At 39.7% G+C, this 16,304-nt stretch overlaps 2 protein-coding genes and 1 non-coding gene across 3 annotated transcripts; 1 reads left to right on the top strand and 2 right to left on the bottom strand.

Annotated features, from left to right (window-relative positions):
- Positions 1–577: 577 nt before the first annotated feature.
- On the bottom strand, positions 578–2,229 carry LOC128384355 (lysophosphatidic acid receptor 6). Its single transcript, XM_053343908.1, has 2 exons — positions 2,104–2,229; positions 578–1,543 (listed from the first exon to the last, which is right to left on the bottom strand). Exons 1-2 carry the CDS (start codon positions 2,227–2,229, stop codon positions 578–580), a joined length of 1,092 nt encoding a protein of 363 aa, XP_053199883.1.
- A 4,608-nt stretch (positions 2,230–6,837) lies between these two features.
- trnaw-cca (transfer RNA tryptophan (anticodon CCA)) lies at positions 6,838–6,909 on the top strand. Its single transcript has one exon. It is a non-coding gene; the product is annotated as a tRNA-Trp (tRNA).
- A 2,844-nt stretch (positions 6,910–9,753) lies between these two features.
- On the bottom strand, positions 9,754–12,566 carry tm4sf21b (transmembrane 4 L six family member 21b). Its single transcript, XM_053343907.1, has 4 exons — positions 12,375–12,566; positions 10,520–10,585; positions 10,119–10,270; positions 9,754–9,961 (listed from the first exon to the last, which is right to left on the bottom strand). The coding sequence occupies exons 1-4, from the start codon at positions 12,564–12,566 to the stop codon at positions 9,754–9,756; spliced, it is 618 nt and encodes a 205-aa protein (XP_053199882.1).
- Positions 12,567–16,304: the final 3,738 nt, after the last annotated feature.

Raw genomic sequence — 16,304 nt, 5'->3', positions numbered from 1 at the left:
ATGGTAAAAGTGTGTGTCTCTGTGTGTGTGTGTGGGGGGGGGGGGGGTCTAAACTAATGGAGATAGTTCGGTATTATTTTTGACAGCATGAGAAATAGCAGCATAGTGTGAGGGAGTCATTTGCGTGACTCTCACTCTAACTGTATGAGAGTTGACAGCTCTGTGTTTGACTGAGTATAATAATATACAGAAATGTATCTTTTCAATATGCTTTAAAAGACCCATGAAGCCCCTAGACTTCATGGGTCAATGAGTTTACAAACAGTTAATCCAACATACAGGTTTGCTCAATTGTTAAGAAAAGGGTAAGGCAAGTTTATTTGTAAAGCATCTTTAAACATGGCAATTGAACATGCAGAGACAACAGCATACGTACATCTGAGATTGAATTTCCTGCTCAGATTGATATCTAAGATAAAACTTGAGTGTAGTAGTCATATATTGTCAAGGTCTGTTTATTCAAACTTCACCGCGTGGTGTGTTATGGTTATTTTCAATCACTTCAACATAACAACAAAAAATAGCACAAAACATGCACACATGATTTCTGGAATTCTGATGGGCATTCATCAGTCCTTTAGCTGTTGATAGGCGTTCTGCTCCTGCTGTTTCCTTGTAGAGAACTTTGACTATTAAATGGGAACATCCTCTGAAGAGTGTTTATGTGTACCTTGTTTCTGAAGGTGTCTGTGGTGAAATAATATGTAATGGGGTCAAGTACTGTGTTGAGACATGCCACCATCAGGCTATAGCGGTATGCAGCTAACATGGGGCATGATATTTTGTCTCTATACAGAAAGAGGTATACCAGGATGGCATGGTAAGGGAGGAAGCTGAGTAGGAAAATGAAGAGACTGGCAGCAATCATTCTCTGGATCTTCCTGCTGTCCACTAGTTCGGTCTGGGCCACAGTACTTTGCTGGACAGCACGGATCAAACCCCAAGAGCAGATTATCATAACTACTAAGGGGATTGCAAACCCCAAAACCAACGTGGGTAAAATTGTCATTGGCCGTGTGGCATAAACCGGCAAGTTATCAAAGCAATGCTTCTCATTAGCAATTACTCTGTGTTTGGAGAGGTAGATGGGCAGGCTGGCACCAAAAGTGAACATCCATATTCCAAAGCAAATCAGCGGTGCTTTCTTCCTCCATTGCTGGACACGGCATGACATAGGGAAGGTGACAGCCATGCAACGATCAAAGCAAATACAAGTAAGGAGAAAGATGCTCCCATACATGTTAGCCTTCAGGACCAGGCCGAGGACATCACACAGCAACTGAGGTAGGCCAGCAAATCCCAGATGGTGGTAGATTCTCATGGGCAACGTGAGGATGAGCAGTATATCTGCCAACGCCAGGTTGGTCATGTAGACAGTGGTTTGTGATCTGTATTTAGTGGGACTGAGGAAAACCACCAGTGCTACAAGATTAAAGATGAGACCTATGACGAGAATGAAAGAGTATGTGCACACAGTGAAGATGCTGATGTGGCTTGTACTGTCATTGTGGCAGTTAGTGGAGTTGTTGGTGGACATAATGACCTGAGAGACAGAAGAGAGAGGAGTGGTTAGAAGAAGTAAGTGGTCATGAGAGTAATTACTTCCTCTCAGAATTACAGACAGATGTAGTGTGATCTTGAGGCTGGATGTGACGTGAGCCTGTGGTTCATGTCTCACCTCTGAACCTTGACCAAGTAGTAGTCACCTAAACCTAATTAGACACAGAGGTTGAATCAGAAAACACAAGCACAACACTACACAATATTAGGCAGGTGATTTTAATGTTATGGCTGATTGGTGTATATCCAACATCAGGTAGGAATGGAGTGGTCTTACTCTCCTTCAGCTGTTTCTGTTCAAAAGATATGGGCCATCAAATATGTCTTGTGCACTTGTGACAACCATCCTCATTGTGGGGTTGATAGTCACACATTATGGGGTTGGTTGTCCCTGTGTTATTTTCTTGGAGAAAAATCAACTGCCAACTTTCCGACTGTCAACCAGCTTCAAAAATGTCCAGCCGGACCATTGCCTGTCCGAAGCACTGACTCAACCTCACTTTTCACCACTCAGACTGAAAGTCCACACTCTCCCAACTTTACACGAACTGCAGCAAAAACATCCCACTCGCCCTCCACGCTCCTCAGCCACTTCCGGAGTCCTGATGTCGAGTCCGCTGCAGGGCCGTCGTTGCACGCTGCAGAGCAGTCCTCAGCTGCCTCATTCATTCATTCTACAATATGCATCCCGTGCACATACATCCCTCCATCCCACATCCTTTTCTTCTCTGATTCCTACGTTTATTGTTACTCGTCCAGCAGCTACTGTAGCTCCAATACGACGACCTCGACCTCAGTCCCTCGATGTACCAATGCCAGCGGTCCCTGGGGAATAACACTCCTCCTCCAACCTCCTTCATTTCCCACTTTTCTATTCTTTTCCCCATCCCTACACCTATCCCACCACCCTTACCCCCTCTCCATAACACACATGTCAGTTATTTCCCATACTACCACCAACCTCTTCTCTCCCCAGCTCCAACCACGGCAGGTTACATACTGTATGTGTCTGTTATTTCTAATTGTGCCTCTAACTTTTCCCTCAACAGCTCCACCCACAGCAGATTACAGTACTCATCTTGTTCATATTCCTCCACCGAATAGTGTGCACAGCTACACCCACTCGACCTTCCCCAGTGCCAGATTTGTTTTTATACCTGACACATTCTCTTTGTATCCCAAGCTGCCAGAAGACTTCAATAATTTAATTAAGGGGCACTTCGCGGCCCATTCTCCACTAAACCGCAACTCACGCAGTGCACCATTCCACCCTGCTACAGCTAGCACACTCGCCACTTCATGCCTCGTGCTCTAGCTTCACAAAGCTAGAGCACTGCTCTGCAGTCCCTCCACCTTTTCCCCCTACACTAACTAACACCCAGTCGACCACCCTCTGCCCTTTTCTTAAAGGTATAGACAAAAGAAGTAGATCTGTGCTCTAGCAGGACGGGAGAATGGTCTGCAATAACTTCACAACAAGTTATTCCAGTCAACATCATTAAAAATTCTTGGACGTTGGTCATCTCCCGCTTACTTAACTTATATACGTCACAATACCACTGACCTTAAAAATGTACTCATGCTCCTGTCCCGATTTTGGGGGTCAGCAACTCGGACCAGATGTCGAGACAGCTCCCCTACCCTCATCCTGCTCGGGTTCCCTCCACACACCCACCAAGAAGACTGTTACTTCTCATCTACCCAGCACCCAGCTTCAACTTGCACCCACACTACACCCTACACCTCTCCTTCCTCTTCCCTCTCCCTTACCCCTCATCCCTTCCCCCATCCCCTCAACTCACCTCTTCGATCCTTAGACCCTCATCCCTACCCTTCGACCCTACAGATGGGTGACAAATTAAAGGAAAAACAAACATTAAATGATTTAAGAAAGTGGTGTGCCACCATGTACCAGGGTAGAAATATTTTATCATAGAATAAAAGTTTATTTCTCACCTGTCTGTGCATTTAAGTGAAACATAAAATTAACATTAAAAGATTAAATGACATATGATATGTTAACATACACTGTATGTACACACACCCAGTGAAGACGACAAACTGTTTTCATTTCAGAAAGCAGAGGCAAACTATGTCTGCTGCATTATAAACACAACAGTTTCACCTTTTATGTGCTGATGTCTCCATTTAGAACATTTTGTGAAAACAAGCTGCACATAAACACATATTGGGAACACATAGCACAATTGCACACATAGCATAATTGAACCCAGGGTTTGCCAATCTGGATCTCTGCGCGCTCACATAAAGGGGAGGTGTTTGCAGCGTCTGACCAATCACAAACATGCAGAAACCCTGCAGAGCAGACTACTTTACCATGGAGGAGCAGACAATTATTCTTCAACAATATGAAGAATTCAAACACATCATCCAGGCCAAAAGCAACTCTGTTGATGCAGCAGCAAAGGCCAGGAAGGAATGCTGGCAGAAAATTGCCGACTCTGTTAATGTGTAAATTCATGAGATTATAGCTAGAATATTAATAAATTGGACAATATAAACGGACAGCACTCTGATCACACAATGTCACTTTATTACAGCACAGACGTTTAGGGCAGAGCGCTTCCTCAGTGCCCTTCCTTTCATAGCGACATTAAGTTAGTTTAATATTCAACATTCAAAATACAAACCTATTATGCTTCAACCATTATGTATAACATACAGAATAATATCCCTCATGTGCCACAAGGCTGAATTTACAAATATATCTTTTTGTCAATTTTTTACAATTACAATAAATAAATACAGTTATTATGCTCCCTGACCTTTTGATCTCAGGATGTCAAACCAACTGTATAATATACAGAATATCCCTCATGTGCCTCAATGATTATTTTTTAAATATATATTTTGGTCAATTAAAAAATTGCATCTATCCCTAAAAACTCTTCCTCTCCTAAGCGCTCCTCTCGCGAGCCGCGCACCAATGTTGACAGGATCTTTTAAGAATGGGCAGGTCCTTTTCTAAGAGAGCTGATTGGTCAGGAGGTGATGCTTTTGTACTCATTGATCTCTTTTCCAACATAACCTGCTCCGGAGCAGGTTAGCCGTTCAGCATAAGTTACCATGGTGATTTACCCCGGTAAGAAGTGAACCAGCTTCGTAGTACGGAAAACCCAGGGTTAACCCTGAAGTTACCTCGATAAGAGAAAATCCAGCTTCGTAGTACAGGCCTCAGATAAGGTCTTGAACAGGTCTACTCCATGAAAATGACTTTTCTACATTGTTGCATCAACATCAACTCAGCTCATGGTGTGCTGTTTTAAAAATCTCACAGAAGCATCATACCTGAGTCATCTCTAAATCTCTCTTCTTTAAAAAATAAAGTACATTCACAATGTATTTAGAGGAACAAGGTTTCTTATCTCAATCAGCAGTTCCTGTAGAATGCAGAAGCAGTTGTTACTTGCATTAGTGTGGCAACAAGTTGACAAATGATAATTACTTCCTCTACAAAAAGCGTTGAATGTACTAAATTGTAGAAACGTAATGATATTTTCACCAGTAAATTATATCTTTGGTTGTTTTGCAGGTTTTATATGCAACATGTCTAAAAGAAAAAAGACAGATGAATCTTTACTCATTTGCCTTCCAGTTTTTATGTATTTGTTAGTAGCAAAAAACACCTGTGCTCTCACATCTACACTTAATCTCTTAATATCAAGTTCTACAACTGTATACAAAAACATACAGTACATACCCACACGTATTGGAATGAGTCATTTCCATCAGTATGTGCCTCTTTGACAGATGCGTGTGTACTATGAAATGTTTCTAAGCAACAATGATTCTAAGGCAACTGGACTTAGATTTGTCTATGAAGGACTAGTCAGACCGATGCGTTACGAACTGATGAAGCCGCTTGGATAAGAGGCGGAACGTCTTCATAGACAAATCTAAGTCCAGTTGCCTTAGAATCATTGTTGCTTAGAAATAACTATGACCTGGACAAATGAGAATATACATAGACGTACTGTGAAATGGAATGATAAATGCAACACATTTTTACAGTAGAAATACAATCACAGTGTGACTTTACCTGTTGTACAAGAGAAGATCCAGTAAGAGGAACGTGTGTCTGTCACCCCAGCATACGACAAACTGATTTCTCTGTGATGCTCTGGGTGTGTGTGACTGAGGAAGTTGACCAATCTTAAGATCTCTCTTTCACATTGTTAGTCATGCATCTACGTCTGTTCTACTACTTCTGTAAAACTGCTAATGTGAAAATGTAGCCTACACAATTATAACATTATAGATTCCAATGTTTTCCTTCATGTTCACAATTTTATTTGATACTTATTGATTTGAACATTTACATTTTGACACCAGATCTATTCCAAATATGTCTGAGAGCCTCTCAAGACCAAGACCAGAAGGCTAAAACAAATTAGGCAAGATAAATGTTCACATCTGTCCAATTGTTGAATTTCATTTGACTTCAATTCTATTCAATTCATTTCCATTCATTTATTTATGTAGCACCAGATCACAACAAAAAGACAACACATAGAGCGGGTCTAGACCGTAATCTTTAATTTAATTAAAAGAAAGTAAATCGGGCTCAGGGTGGGCAGCCATCTGGCTTGACCGGTTGTGTTGAGAAAGAAAGAAGGAAGGAGAGAGGGAAACTCATGCACTCAAGTGCATGAATGGGTCTCAAACAGGACAGGGTCATTGTTCCTGACCCCCGGCTTCTACAAGAACATGAGAGGTGAGAGAGCACAAAAACTCCAAGTTAGTTAGACCTTGAAACGTTATCAAAACCTTGAGTTTTTACAGAATGTCTTTTGATATGCCAATACATTCTTAAATTGTTGATGCTCCACTGGACTATTTCCCACTACCCATGAAAATGAGATTAATATGCATATTCTCTAAAACACTACAGGTCTAATGTGGCTGATTAATAGACACACATCAGGCTGTGGCTGTCGCAGAAAGATTTTAAATGGACCATGGCAGTCACTGCCAGATATAGGTTGTGGATTTGTGATTATGTGATTCGTCTATTCTTCATTTTACTAGTCTGTATCTTGTTGGATAGCGCCCTCTGGCGGTATTACCTGTACACTGCCGTGCTGACTGAAGACGTAACGGTCATTGAAATTTAACATTTTGGTAAAGATCGGGGGTGTGTTTACATTATTTAGAACAGGGCGAGCGAATTGTAAACCACATAAAGCAATAAAACAAACAATAATCAGCAACAGGAAGTAATCTATCTAAATAATTATTTCACTCTGAGGTAACGTGGACCTCGTGGCGCAACGGTAGCGCGTCTGACTCCAGATCAGAAGGTTGCGTGTTCAAATCACGTCGGGGTCAAATTTGTTTTCAAGTTCCAACAGTGGTACTTGCCATTGTTATGACCTGTGGATAAGAAAACTTATATGCACTGTTTTAGTGGCAAATGGATATATTATGACTAATCAATTCCTGGTAAGCTATCATGTCAGTCAATCACCTCTGAAGTCTGCTATATGGGTTCCTAGATATTGTTTTGTGTTATATTATATTAGCAAAACTGCTGTAAAATGTTTTACTATATACAGTAAAGTGGAAAAGCACAGATAAATATGTATCGAATATTTCAAATTTTGTACTTTATTTTGTAATACCTATGATAATAATCTGCATGTCACTAATCATTTAAAGTCTTGAATCTAGCAAAGGCTCAGCAGTTATGTATTACATTGTTTTGGTGTTGCACATATAGTTTGTTTCCAGTGGTGGAAGAGGCATTCCCATCCTATATTAAGCAAAAATATCATTACAATTTTACAATTTTGTAATTATTCCATTAAAGTGCATTTTAAATCCAACTTAATTAAAAGTATAGAAGCATTACCAGCTCATGTAAGTAAAAGTACTTGCTTTGCAGAAGCAAAGAGCTGTGACTGATATATTTAATACATTTAGCAACACATAAGAAGTATTTTAATATTGTAGCTGCTCTATTTCAATCTTATAATTATTATAGTTTTTTTGTAAAGTAACTAAAGGAGTCAAACAAATGTAGTAGAATAGTACAAGTACAATATTTCCCTCTCATGGAGTAAGTAGAATCACATGGAAATGCTCAAGTTCCTTACAATTGTGGTAGAGTACTTGGTTAAATGTTGCTTTGTTTAGTTACTTTACATATATTGTTTGATTTCATTTCATTGTTATTATTATTATTATCATTTTATTTGTTTGTCATTTATTTGTCTGCTTATGTCTGTGCCCTATGCTAGGATTAGTTTTGTTTATATATGGCCCTGTCATGTATCGGGCAATGGTGCAGTAGTTAGCACTGTCACCTTTCAGCAAGAGGATTCTGGATTCAAACCAGCAAGCCCCAGCCCTTCAGTGTGAAGTTTACATGTTCTCCTTGTGCCTGCGTAGGTTCTCTCTCTATACTCCGGCTTCTTCCCACAGACCAAAAACATGCAATTTAGGTCAACTGAAAACTCTAAATTGCTCGTAGGTGTGAATGTGAGCGTGAATGGTTGTCTGTCTCTATATGTGTGATGGACTGGCAACCTGTCCGGGGTGTACCCCACCTCTCGCCCAATGACAGCTGGGATTGGCTCCAGCCCCCCTATGTAGGATAAGCAGTTTGGAAAATGGATGGTGCCTGTTGGTACCTGTTGGTTAATGGCAGAATCAAATCAAATCAACGTGTTGTAGATGGTGCTAATTTACCTAGTTTACATAATTTGATTGGTTAAATCTGTACCAAGTTATCATATTCTCTAAGAGTCATTTATTGTTAATCTGCTAACTATAGTTGTCAATGTTCCTTGAAACTTTTCTCCTTCTCTTCTTTTCTACTACAGTTTTCTACAGTACTCAAGTAACTGTGACTTTCCACCACTGCATATCTGTTTCATGTAGCTAGTGTTCCTCTATTATAATTATTAAACCCCAAAAATAGAATATATTGAATTCACATGACAGCTATGAAGAAGACAAGTAGACTCAGTGAATCAATGTTTGCCTTCGACTAAATCTTCTGCATCTCTTTAATAGCATCTGTTCTATGACCACCAACAAAGATATGTTAGCTCATGTTTAGAGCTTTATTATAAAATATTTTTAATTTTTAAACATACAAATTCACAAATACAGCATACATTAGTTAATCCAACTGAAGAAAGAAATATTGATTGATAACCCCAGTCATTCCTCTTGAAGAATTTATAATAATGATGATGATATAAGCACAAACTGAAATCCACAGTAGAGCTAAACTGTATTCCACCATCCCTTGGTGCAGTGGATCATGAAAATAATGATGATTACAGAGTTAATGTTGAAAATGATCCATTTCATCCCTTCTTCAAGTGGTCATGGTGTGTTGTTCAACTTCCTATTTCTGCAACATGAGAACAGAGAGATAAGAGTTAGTTTACATATCTGGACCACACTTCAAGCTCACACACTGGAAATCTGAAAATACCTTTCTTCAGTAAAAATAAAATAAATTAAAAAAATTCTCAAAAGCTTTGACCACAGTACATTTGCTGGTTTGCTGTAAGATTCTAATTAAGGGCGCACTCACATTAGGCTTGGTTGGATTGAACCATGCCGAAGCACGATTGTCCCCCCTCCCCACTCCCCCGCTGGCCTGCGCTCACACTGTACATAACGATCTGGGCCTGGGCACGCTTTCGTTATCACAGTACGATTTGTTTTTGTGTTGGTGAACAATGGAGTTAATCGTTTTGCTTACTTTGTTGCTTACTTTGAGTCGTTTTGGGCGTATAAGAAGATTTTTATGCAGGCAGCGGATGTTGAGGGAGGAATTCTGCTTTTGTACTTTTTGATCATATTGTCAGACAGGTTTTAATTCAGAGCTAATATGAACACTGTGCAGCCATTTGTGATGTAAAAACGGATTGATCAGGAGGCCCATTCAAGTTTTTTATTTGCAGTACACTGGTTTTTGATGATACTAGTGTGTAGATGTGTGAAAAGAGGCAGGTTTTGATCCTCTGACTGGTTAGAGGAGAGGATGTCCAAAAGTGTGTGTTATGTCCCTATTTGTATGATTAATTAGGTCAAAGACAGAGTTCTTCACTCTTTTAGTGTGTCCTTTCACAACAGGCAGAAATATGTTTGCCCTTTGGTTGAATGACATTTTGTACAACATTGATATCTAAGTTTTATTTCTTCCACACTGAACTATTGAGTTTGCTCTTGTCTCACCTCGCCGGAACAGGTGCCACAGATGCATCCAAACAGTCCATTGACCATCTGGATGGAACAGAGGACTAGCTCCAAGCATGCTGCAACTAACAGGGTGGTGAATAGTGCCATATTGAATTCAACCACATTTTCTGGGGCGCGACACCACTTCCACATGTTGTCATCTGACAGGTAGCTCCCAGAACTGGAGAGGAGGAAAATTAGACGCAGTTGTTTCTGTTAACAGCTGAGTAGTGAAGTCAAATGTAAATAGAGGGGCATTTCAATTAAGTATTTTTATTTTATAAATACAATTCTCAAATCAATGTCAAGTAAAAATATGGAATGTATGAAGTCTGTACCTGTTGGCAAAGGGCGTCCCCCATGTTGGAATGGGGTTGTTTGGATTGGACCATAAGCACATTGGTCCGTTCATGAGGCCCAGGGCAGCAACACTCAGACTGTACACAGCCCCCACTACCCCAGCTGCTGAAAACCCAATAGACAGGAACATCTGCATGGAGCAAGCAAGGTGGAGTCAGTGCTGAAAGTAACAGATTCTACCTTGAGACTGCAACTGTCCAACTTTCTGAAGCAATTTGAGTTTTTCATGTATCTCAACTATAAAGTGTTGGTTGCATGAACATTATGTCAACATGCTTCCTATGTTCATAGTCAATCCTAATACAGGATGGTGCCTTCTAATGCAACAAAATGAATGGTACCATTTCAGTTAGACAGTGCCCACACAGGCCACACTCACCCCACAGCGGTTGGCACAGCACTTGTCACTGCTGGTCAGATGAATGTGAATGGCAGGAATGAGGACCTAACAGTCAAAACAGAGAGAGGTCAAGGAAGGACAAAGAGAGAGAGAAAAGAAAGACACAAGAGAATGAGAGATGTTATAATAAAATATAGGGAGGAGAACAGAAACAGAACTAAACAAAATGAATGAAGGAAGAACATAAAGACAAATGAGAAAGGTCTTAAGTCATTAAGTCTTAAGTCTTTTCTGTTGCATGTCAAACCATGTACCCTGTTTCTTGACTCCACCTGTTTTTGAGTGACTTGCTGTGTGATGTGCAATAATGTCGAGATGGACATAGCAAGGTGTGACCACTTTCATGACAGCCTTTGCCATCATCATATGAATGTGTGTGAATGGGTGAATATGGTATGTGGCGTAAATACAGGCGGGGAGTTCCAGTCCTCTGAAATGAGGCCCACGCGGAAGTAACTTAGAACTGCATTCTAGCAAAAGGCCACAAGGGGGCGACCGTTTTGGTGTCAAAAGGACTTCCGTCTCAATACAAGTCAATGGAGAATTCATCAACTTCTCACTTGATTTCTAACCTCAGTAAACGTTTTCAAAATGTGTTTATGGTCTCAATCGCTAGTTTAAAGCCTTCTTCAATGCAGTATGATGTTCATTTGTGAAATTTTGGCCTCCCTGATTTTATATTTGACACGTTGATTGCCCTGTGTCCTCGAGATCTAGCCCTCGCAACCTATCGCAACCTCCCCGCTCCACCCATGGCTCCGCCCATGGCTCCGCCCATGGCTCTGTCTCATGCCCATAAAAGTAGAATCCATGTTTTTATTTTTCCCAGCATGCACCTGAAATTTTCAAGATGGCGCTGCCCAGATTCAAAACTGTTGGCTTGTGAGCACAGTCCACAAACCAATGGGTGACGTCATGGATGTTACGTCCATTTCTTTTGTTTGTTTGTGTAAATAAGAAGTGTGGGGTGCTACCTTACACATTCTAGAAACATACTTCAAAAGCTTGCAAAATAGTCCAACTCAATGCAAGTCTTGGAGCTGGTAGAGCAGTATTTGAGCCAAGTGTTAATCACAGTGTTCAATCAACACCCACAAAGCAGACCTCAAAGCTATATGTCTTTATATCTTAATAACAGAGTAATACATTTCAAAATGACCACCTGTACACAGGCTGATTTATACTTCTGCGTCGGAACAATGGCGTACTTATGCAGAGCTCTCTGCGTTGACGCAGACCCCTACGCAGTAGCCTGACATGCACCTCCAAAAAATCCTAACTACACGTCACAGCAACGTGGACCGCAAGGGCTGTGATTGGTCTGGTCAAAGCATCAGTTCCTCCGGCAGTTGCTTTATTTATTAATAATGAACAAAAGGTATGTGTTTTATGTTATTAGAGCACATAGCGCAATGCTACATGCTACTGTGACCGGAAGATAAACAAGGATACAGATAGAGACTCCTCTGAAACCACACACAGAAACACACACACACACACACACACACACAGTCACACCCCCAAGCAACACGTTCCCTCGACGCAGAACTTCGAAAGGACAACGACGGTGTCGCTCCGACGGTGTAGCAACAGTGTCGCTGTGACGCTGAAGTATAAATCAGCCTTAAGGGAGGAGGTTGAGGTGGATGGTTGGGGTTTCTGTCTGTGACAACCATTACTTCAACCATCTTCCTACCAACTGGCAACATTGGTTTGTTTTATTTCTGAACGATCTTTCCCTAAAACAGAATCCCACATGCATGAATTGTTTCTGTCGGTCATATGTAGCTTTTTGAAAGGCAATGACAAACAAAGTATAATGGTATCTGCTCACCATGATTCCTCCTCCAATTAGGCCTCCCATATATTTGACCTCCTCAGTGATCCGTGGCTCTCCTTTCCTGTCGTCAGCTGCAAACTTTGTGTCAAAGTCAGGGAAAAAGAGAATAATGTTGCAGATGACTGACACTGCAGCCAGGACATAGAGGGGGATGGCAATAAACTTAGCACAGGCTCCAGTACACATGATGTCTGTAGATATAGGGGAAAAAACTGCTGTTCAAAAAGTTCAAAAATGTTTAAAATTCCAAGTGCACCTTCAGAATATTTAGATTCTCGTCTCACAGATGCTTCTGTCTTCTGTCTAAAAAATATGATGAAGCAATCACCTGGGAAGTGCAATGTAATTCATCAGATGTCAGTGACTGTTATATATTTGAGCTTCAGAGGGTGGAGGGGGGGCAAGATGGAGTCATTGGAGATAAGGCCTGATTGCCACCCCCTTTTATGACCCAGACTTAGTCATATGTATGTGTGTGTGTGTATGTGAGTGTGTTTCCATGAAGGCCATAAAAGCCAGGTCTGCTGCCCACAATAATTTTTTATGAGCTAACAGAACAGCCCTTGTTGTTAAGAACAAAAAATAATGGCGAACAGCATCATGCGAGTGTTGTTCTCTTTACTGTCATTTAAAATTATTAATATTTTATTAACATGTTCAGTGCCTCACAAATGTACTGATATAATTAAAACAAATAAATCAATGTCAATCTTTACCTATCTTTATTTATACAACACTAAATGACAACAAAAGTCATCTCAAGGCACTTTACACTTAGAGTAGGTCTAGACTGTACTCTTTCATTTAATTTAATAAGAAATATAATAAAAACAAGGATGAAAATTGTGATTAAATGTTGAGTAATTCAGCAGTCATTGTTAAAATAAGTGAATAACAGCTGAAAAAAGAACTATTCAGCTTCTGTGAGCCTAAGTTCCAACTTAAGTGGCGCAGGCATGAACATAGTTCCAATAAAAATGAGTTAGAAAGTCATGGTGAGTGTCATGAAAACATGAGAAAAAGTTGTGTACATGTCCAGAAACCCATAGATTATTATATCATAAATTGGGACTGGGTTGTAACAACATGGTAGAAGCAACAGAGCAGAATATACTACTTACTGCAGCTGTTTGCTTACATGATTAACAATCTTTGTTTTTTCCCTTATTAGCACAAAATGATTTATTTTTTCCAGTTTGAGTTCAGTTTTACGGTGACTATGATAAGGGAGGATTGGGGTTATATGAAATTGTCTTGGTTAATGTTAAAAAGTGTCTTAAGGGATAATTGTAGGTGCAGTTCATGGAATTATGACACATAAATTGACACAAATTAGCTCTGAAGACAGACGCTGAAAATTGAGAATTGAGAAAATTGAGATGTAATCCAGTGCACAGAGCACTTTGCCACAGTTCATTTCTATATAGTCTGTAAATGAGCACTGTTGGTGTGAACAGTGAATAAACCTCAAAAACACTGCAGTGGTCAAATCAAATCAAGTCCACATGGTCTAAAACTGTTTGCAGTGTTTTCATGAAAAATCAGATGTTTGTTTCCATAGAAATAGGAAATGTTATTTCTTATATTTTTATTTCCTAATTAGTTCCTGTTAAATAACAGGTAACAGGCAATTAAGTAATATTAATTAATAAATACATATTAATATAATTATTAAAGCCATTCAGTAATGAATGCTTTTAAGAAGTATAACTAACAGCAGTACCATTTTGACCATATCCATCTTTGTTTTCATTCATCTTCTTTTTTTTTTTGGAAATAAATCAAGTGTTGTTTTTTTCTGTTTTTAAAAACTTCACCATGTTCTTTTAACAGCCCTTTATTTATTATCCTCCTTTAAACTTCGCATGTAGTATCTTATATAAGAAAGCAACCCAGAACACTGATAAGTAGCAACAGAGTTCTGGAAGTTCCAGTGTGTTTATGATTTGATTACGTTATCAGTTGTGGGAGACACACCCCATGAAGCTTGAAGGATCAATTCAGTTACAGCCTGACATGCCCTCAGCATCACCAGCTCTTAGTGACTCATGGTTTGCCTCGTTGCCTTCTCTGCCAAGGTTTAGGCATGAGGAGTGAGATAGTTAGGTTTAGGGTAAGAAGTCTGAGGCAGATTAAGGGTGGGTCTTTGCAGAATGCAGGTGGGAGCTTTCACATGCTTTGCAACACCTGAAAGCTGTCAGAAGAACACACACATATGGCACAATTGCCAATGACATTGAGCAGGTACACACATCATATGGCCAGTGTTGGTGTCTTTACTCAAAGAATTTAATGTATTACACATTACTCATTACTTTTTTTTAAAGTCATTTGTTATATTACTTAATTACTCCCTGTAGAAAGTAATTACATTACTAGACCATCATAACACCATGTTACTAACAAATAATAACTGCCTCAAAATAATATTTAGACAACCTGTTTCTCCTCAGAGTCAGCACAAGACTGACCAGGCTGAAGAGACTCTACACTAGATGGTGTTTCCGTACAGATAGCTCACTACAGTTTTCCTGTCTAATGTCGGCCGTCCGTTCACTATTATCGTACTTATAGTACTTTATTGAGTTTCTTTCTGAAAGACAGAGATTAAAGAGCAACACACAAGCTTTGGCTGCTTGGTTGGGGTCTGCATACACTCATCTTGAGAATCACTGTGGGTCAGTGAGTGTTTCGCTGTTAGCTTTGTGGTAGCTTGAGAGTTCAGGGAGTTGTACAGGAAGCGTGCATGAAACACACCTTTTATTATCTTTTTATCTACTCAATTTATAAATAATAACTGAAGAACTTATGTAACGCAAGTACTGATTACTGACTGTAGACACTGTAACGCATTACATTACTGTGTTACAGGTAAATGTAATGTGATTACAATAGCGCATTACATTGTAACACCCAACGCATATGGCATAAGTGGGAAAGTAACAGCTAACATCGCTGACAATGGTTCAAATTTTGGGAGACCTTTTGTTGCACTCCTCTCTCTCTCTCTCTCTCTTTCTCTCTCTCTCTCTCTCTCTCTCTCTCACCCCCCATTTCCTGTGTCAGCCTCTATGCCAATACTTTCAAATAAAAATGCCCAAAACATAATTTTAAAGAGAACTTGTTCCGACTGTGAAGCAGAGGATCAATCAATCAATCTTCATTCATATAGTGCCAAATCACAACAAAGTCATCACAAGGCACTTTACACATAGAGCAGGTCTAAACCATACTCTTCAGGTTTCATTTTAAAGAGACCCAACATTCCCACATTCCCAGGATGAGGAGGAAGGAAGGGAATAAGTTACTTTTGCAGATCTACAAATGTTTTCCACCAGCAAGAAGTTTGTTCTCCCTTCATATCGCATAAGCGCATCATACATACACACATACATATCCACCATGGACATAGAGAAATGGCTGGACATGAAGTTCAAGTGATATCTGAGATTTGGCTTAGTGAGGAGCAGACTGATCTGGTGAAAATGGAAGGATATGAGATGTTTTTTATTAACAGGACCCAAAGTTTGCAGGGTTGCTTTATACACCGATAAAACTATAATAGTAAATGTGTTATTGAAATGTCACTGGTTATAGGCAGTCTCGTGGAAGTAGAAATTGAGTAGAAATTGAGATGGAGAAATAAAATATATACAAATAAGCAGTGTATATAAAAAACCAGGATCTTCAACACATTTAATAATTACTGGAACTCAAAAATAAAAAATGTACAAAATATGAGATGGATTTGTGATTTATTTTATTTTATTTTTTAAGATGTGATTGATTTGTTATTGTGTTTCTTGTGTTTGAATGTTTGGTTTGTATTTATTCAGACTGTTCAGTTATTGTTTTGCTTAAATGTTTTGTCTGTTTGATTAGACCAGTTCTGGTGAGGTGTTCACAAAACCAGTCACAATTTTG

The sequence above is a fragment of the Scomber japonicus genome, chromosome 22 (genome assembly GCF_027409825.1).
Source record: "Scomber japonicus isolate fScoJap1 chromosome 22, fScoJap1.pri, whole genome shotgun sequence".
In the NCBI taxonomy this organism is placed as follows: domain Eukaryota; kingdom Metazoa; phylum Chordata; class Actinopteri; order Scombriformes; family Scombridae; genus Scomber; species Scomber japonicus.
Note: the sequence above shows the minus strand (reverse complement) of the source record. Positions and strands in the feature narration are given on the sequence as shown.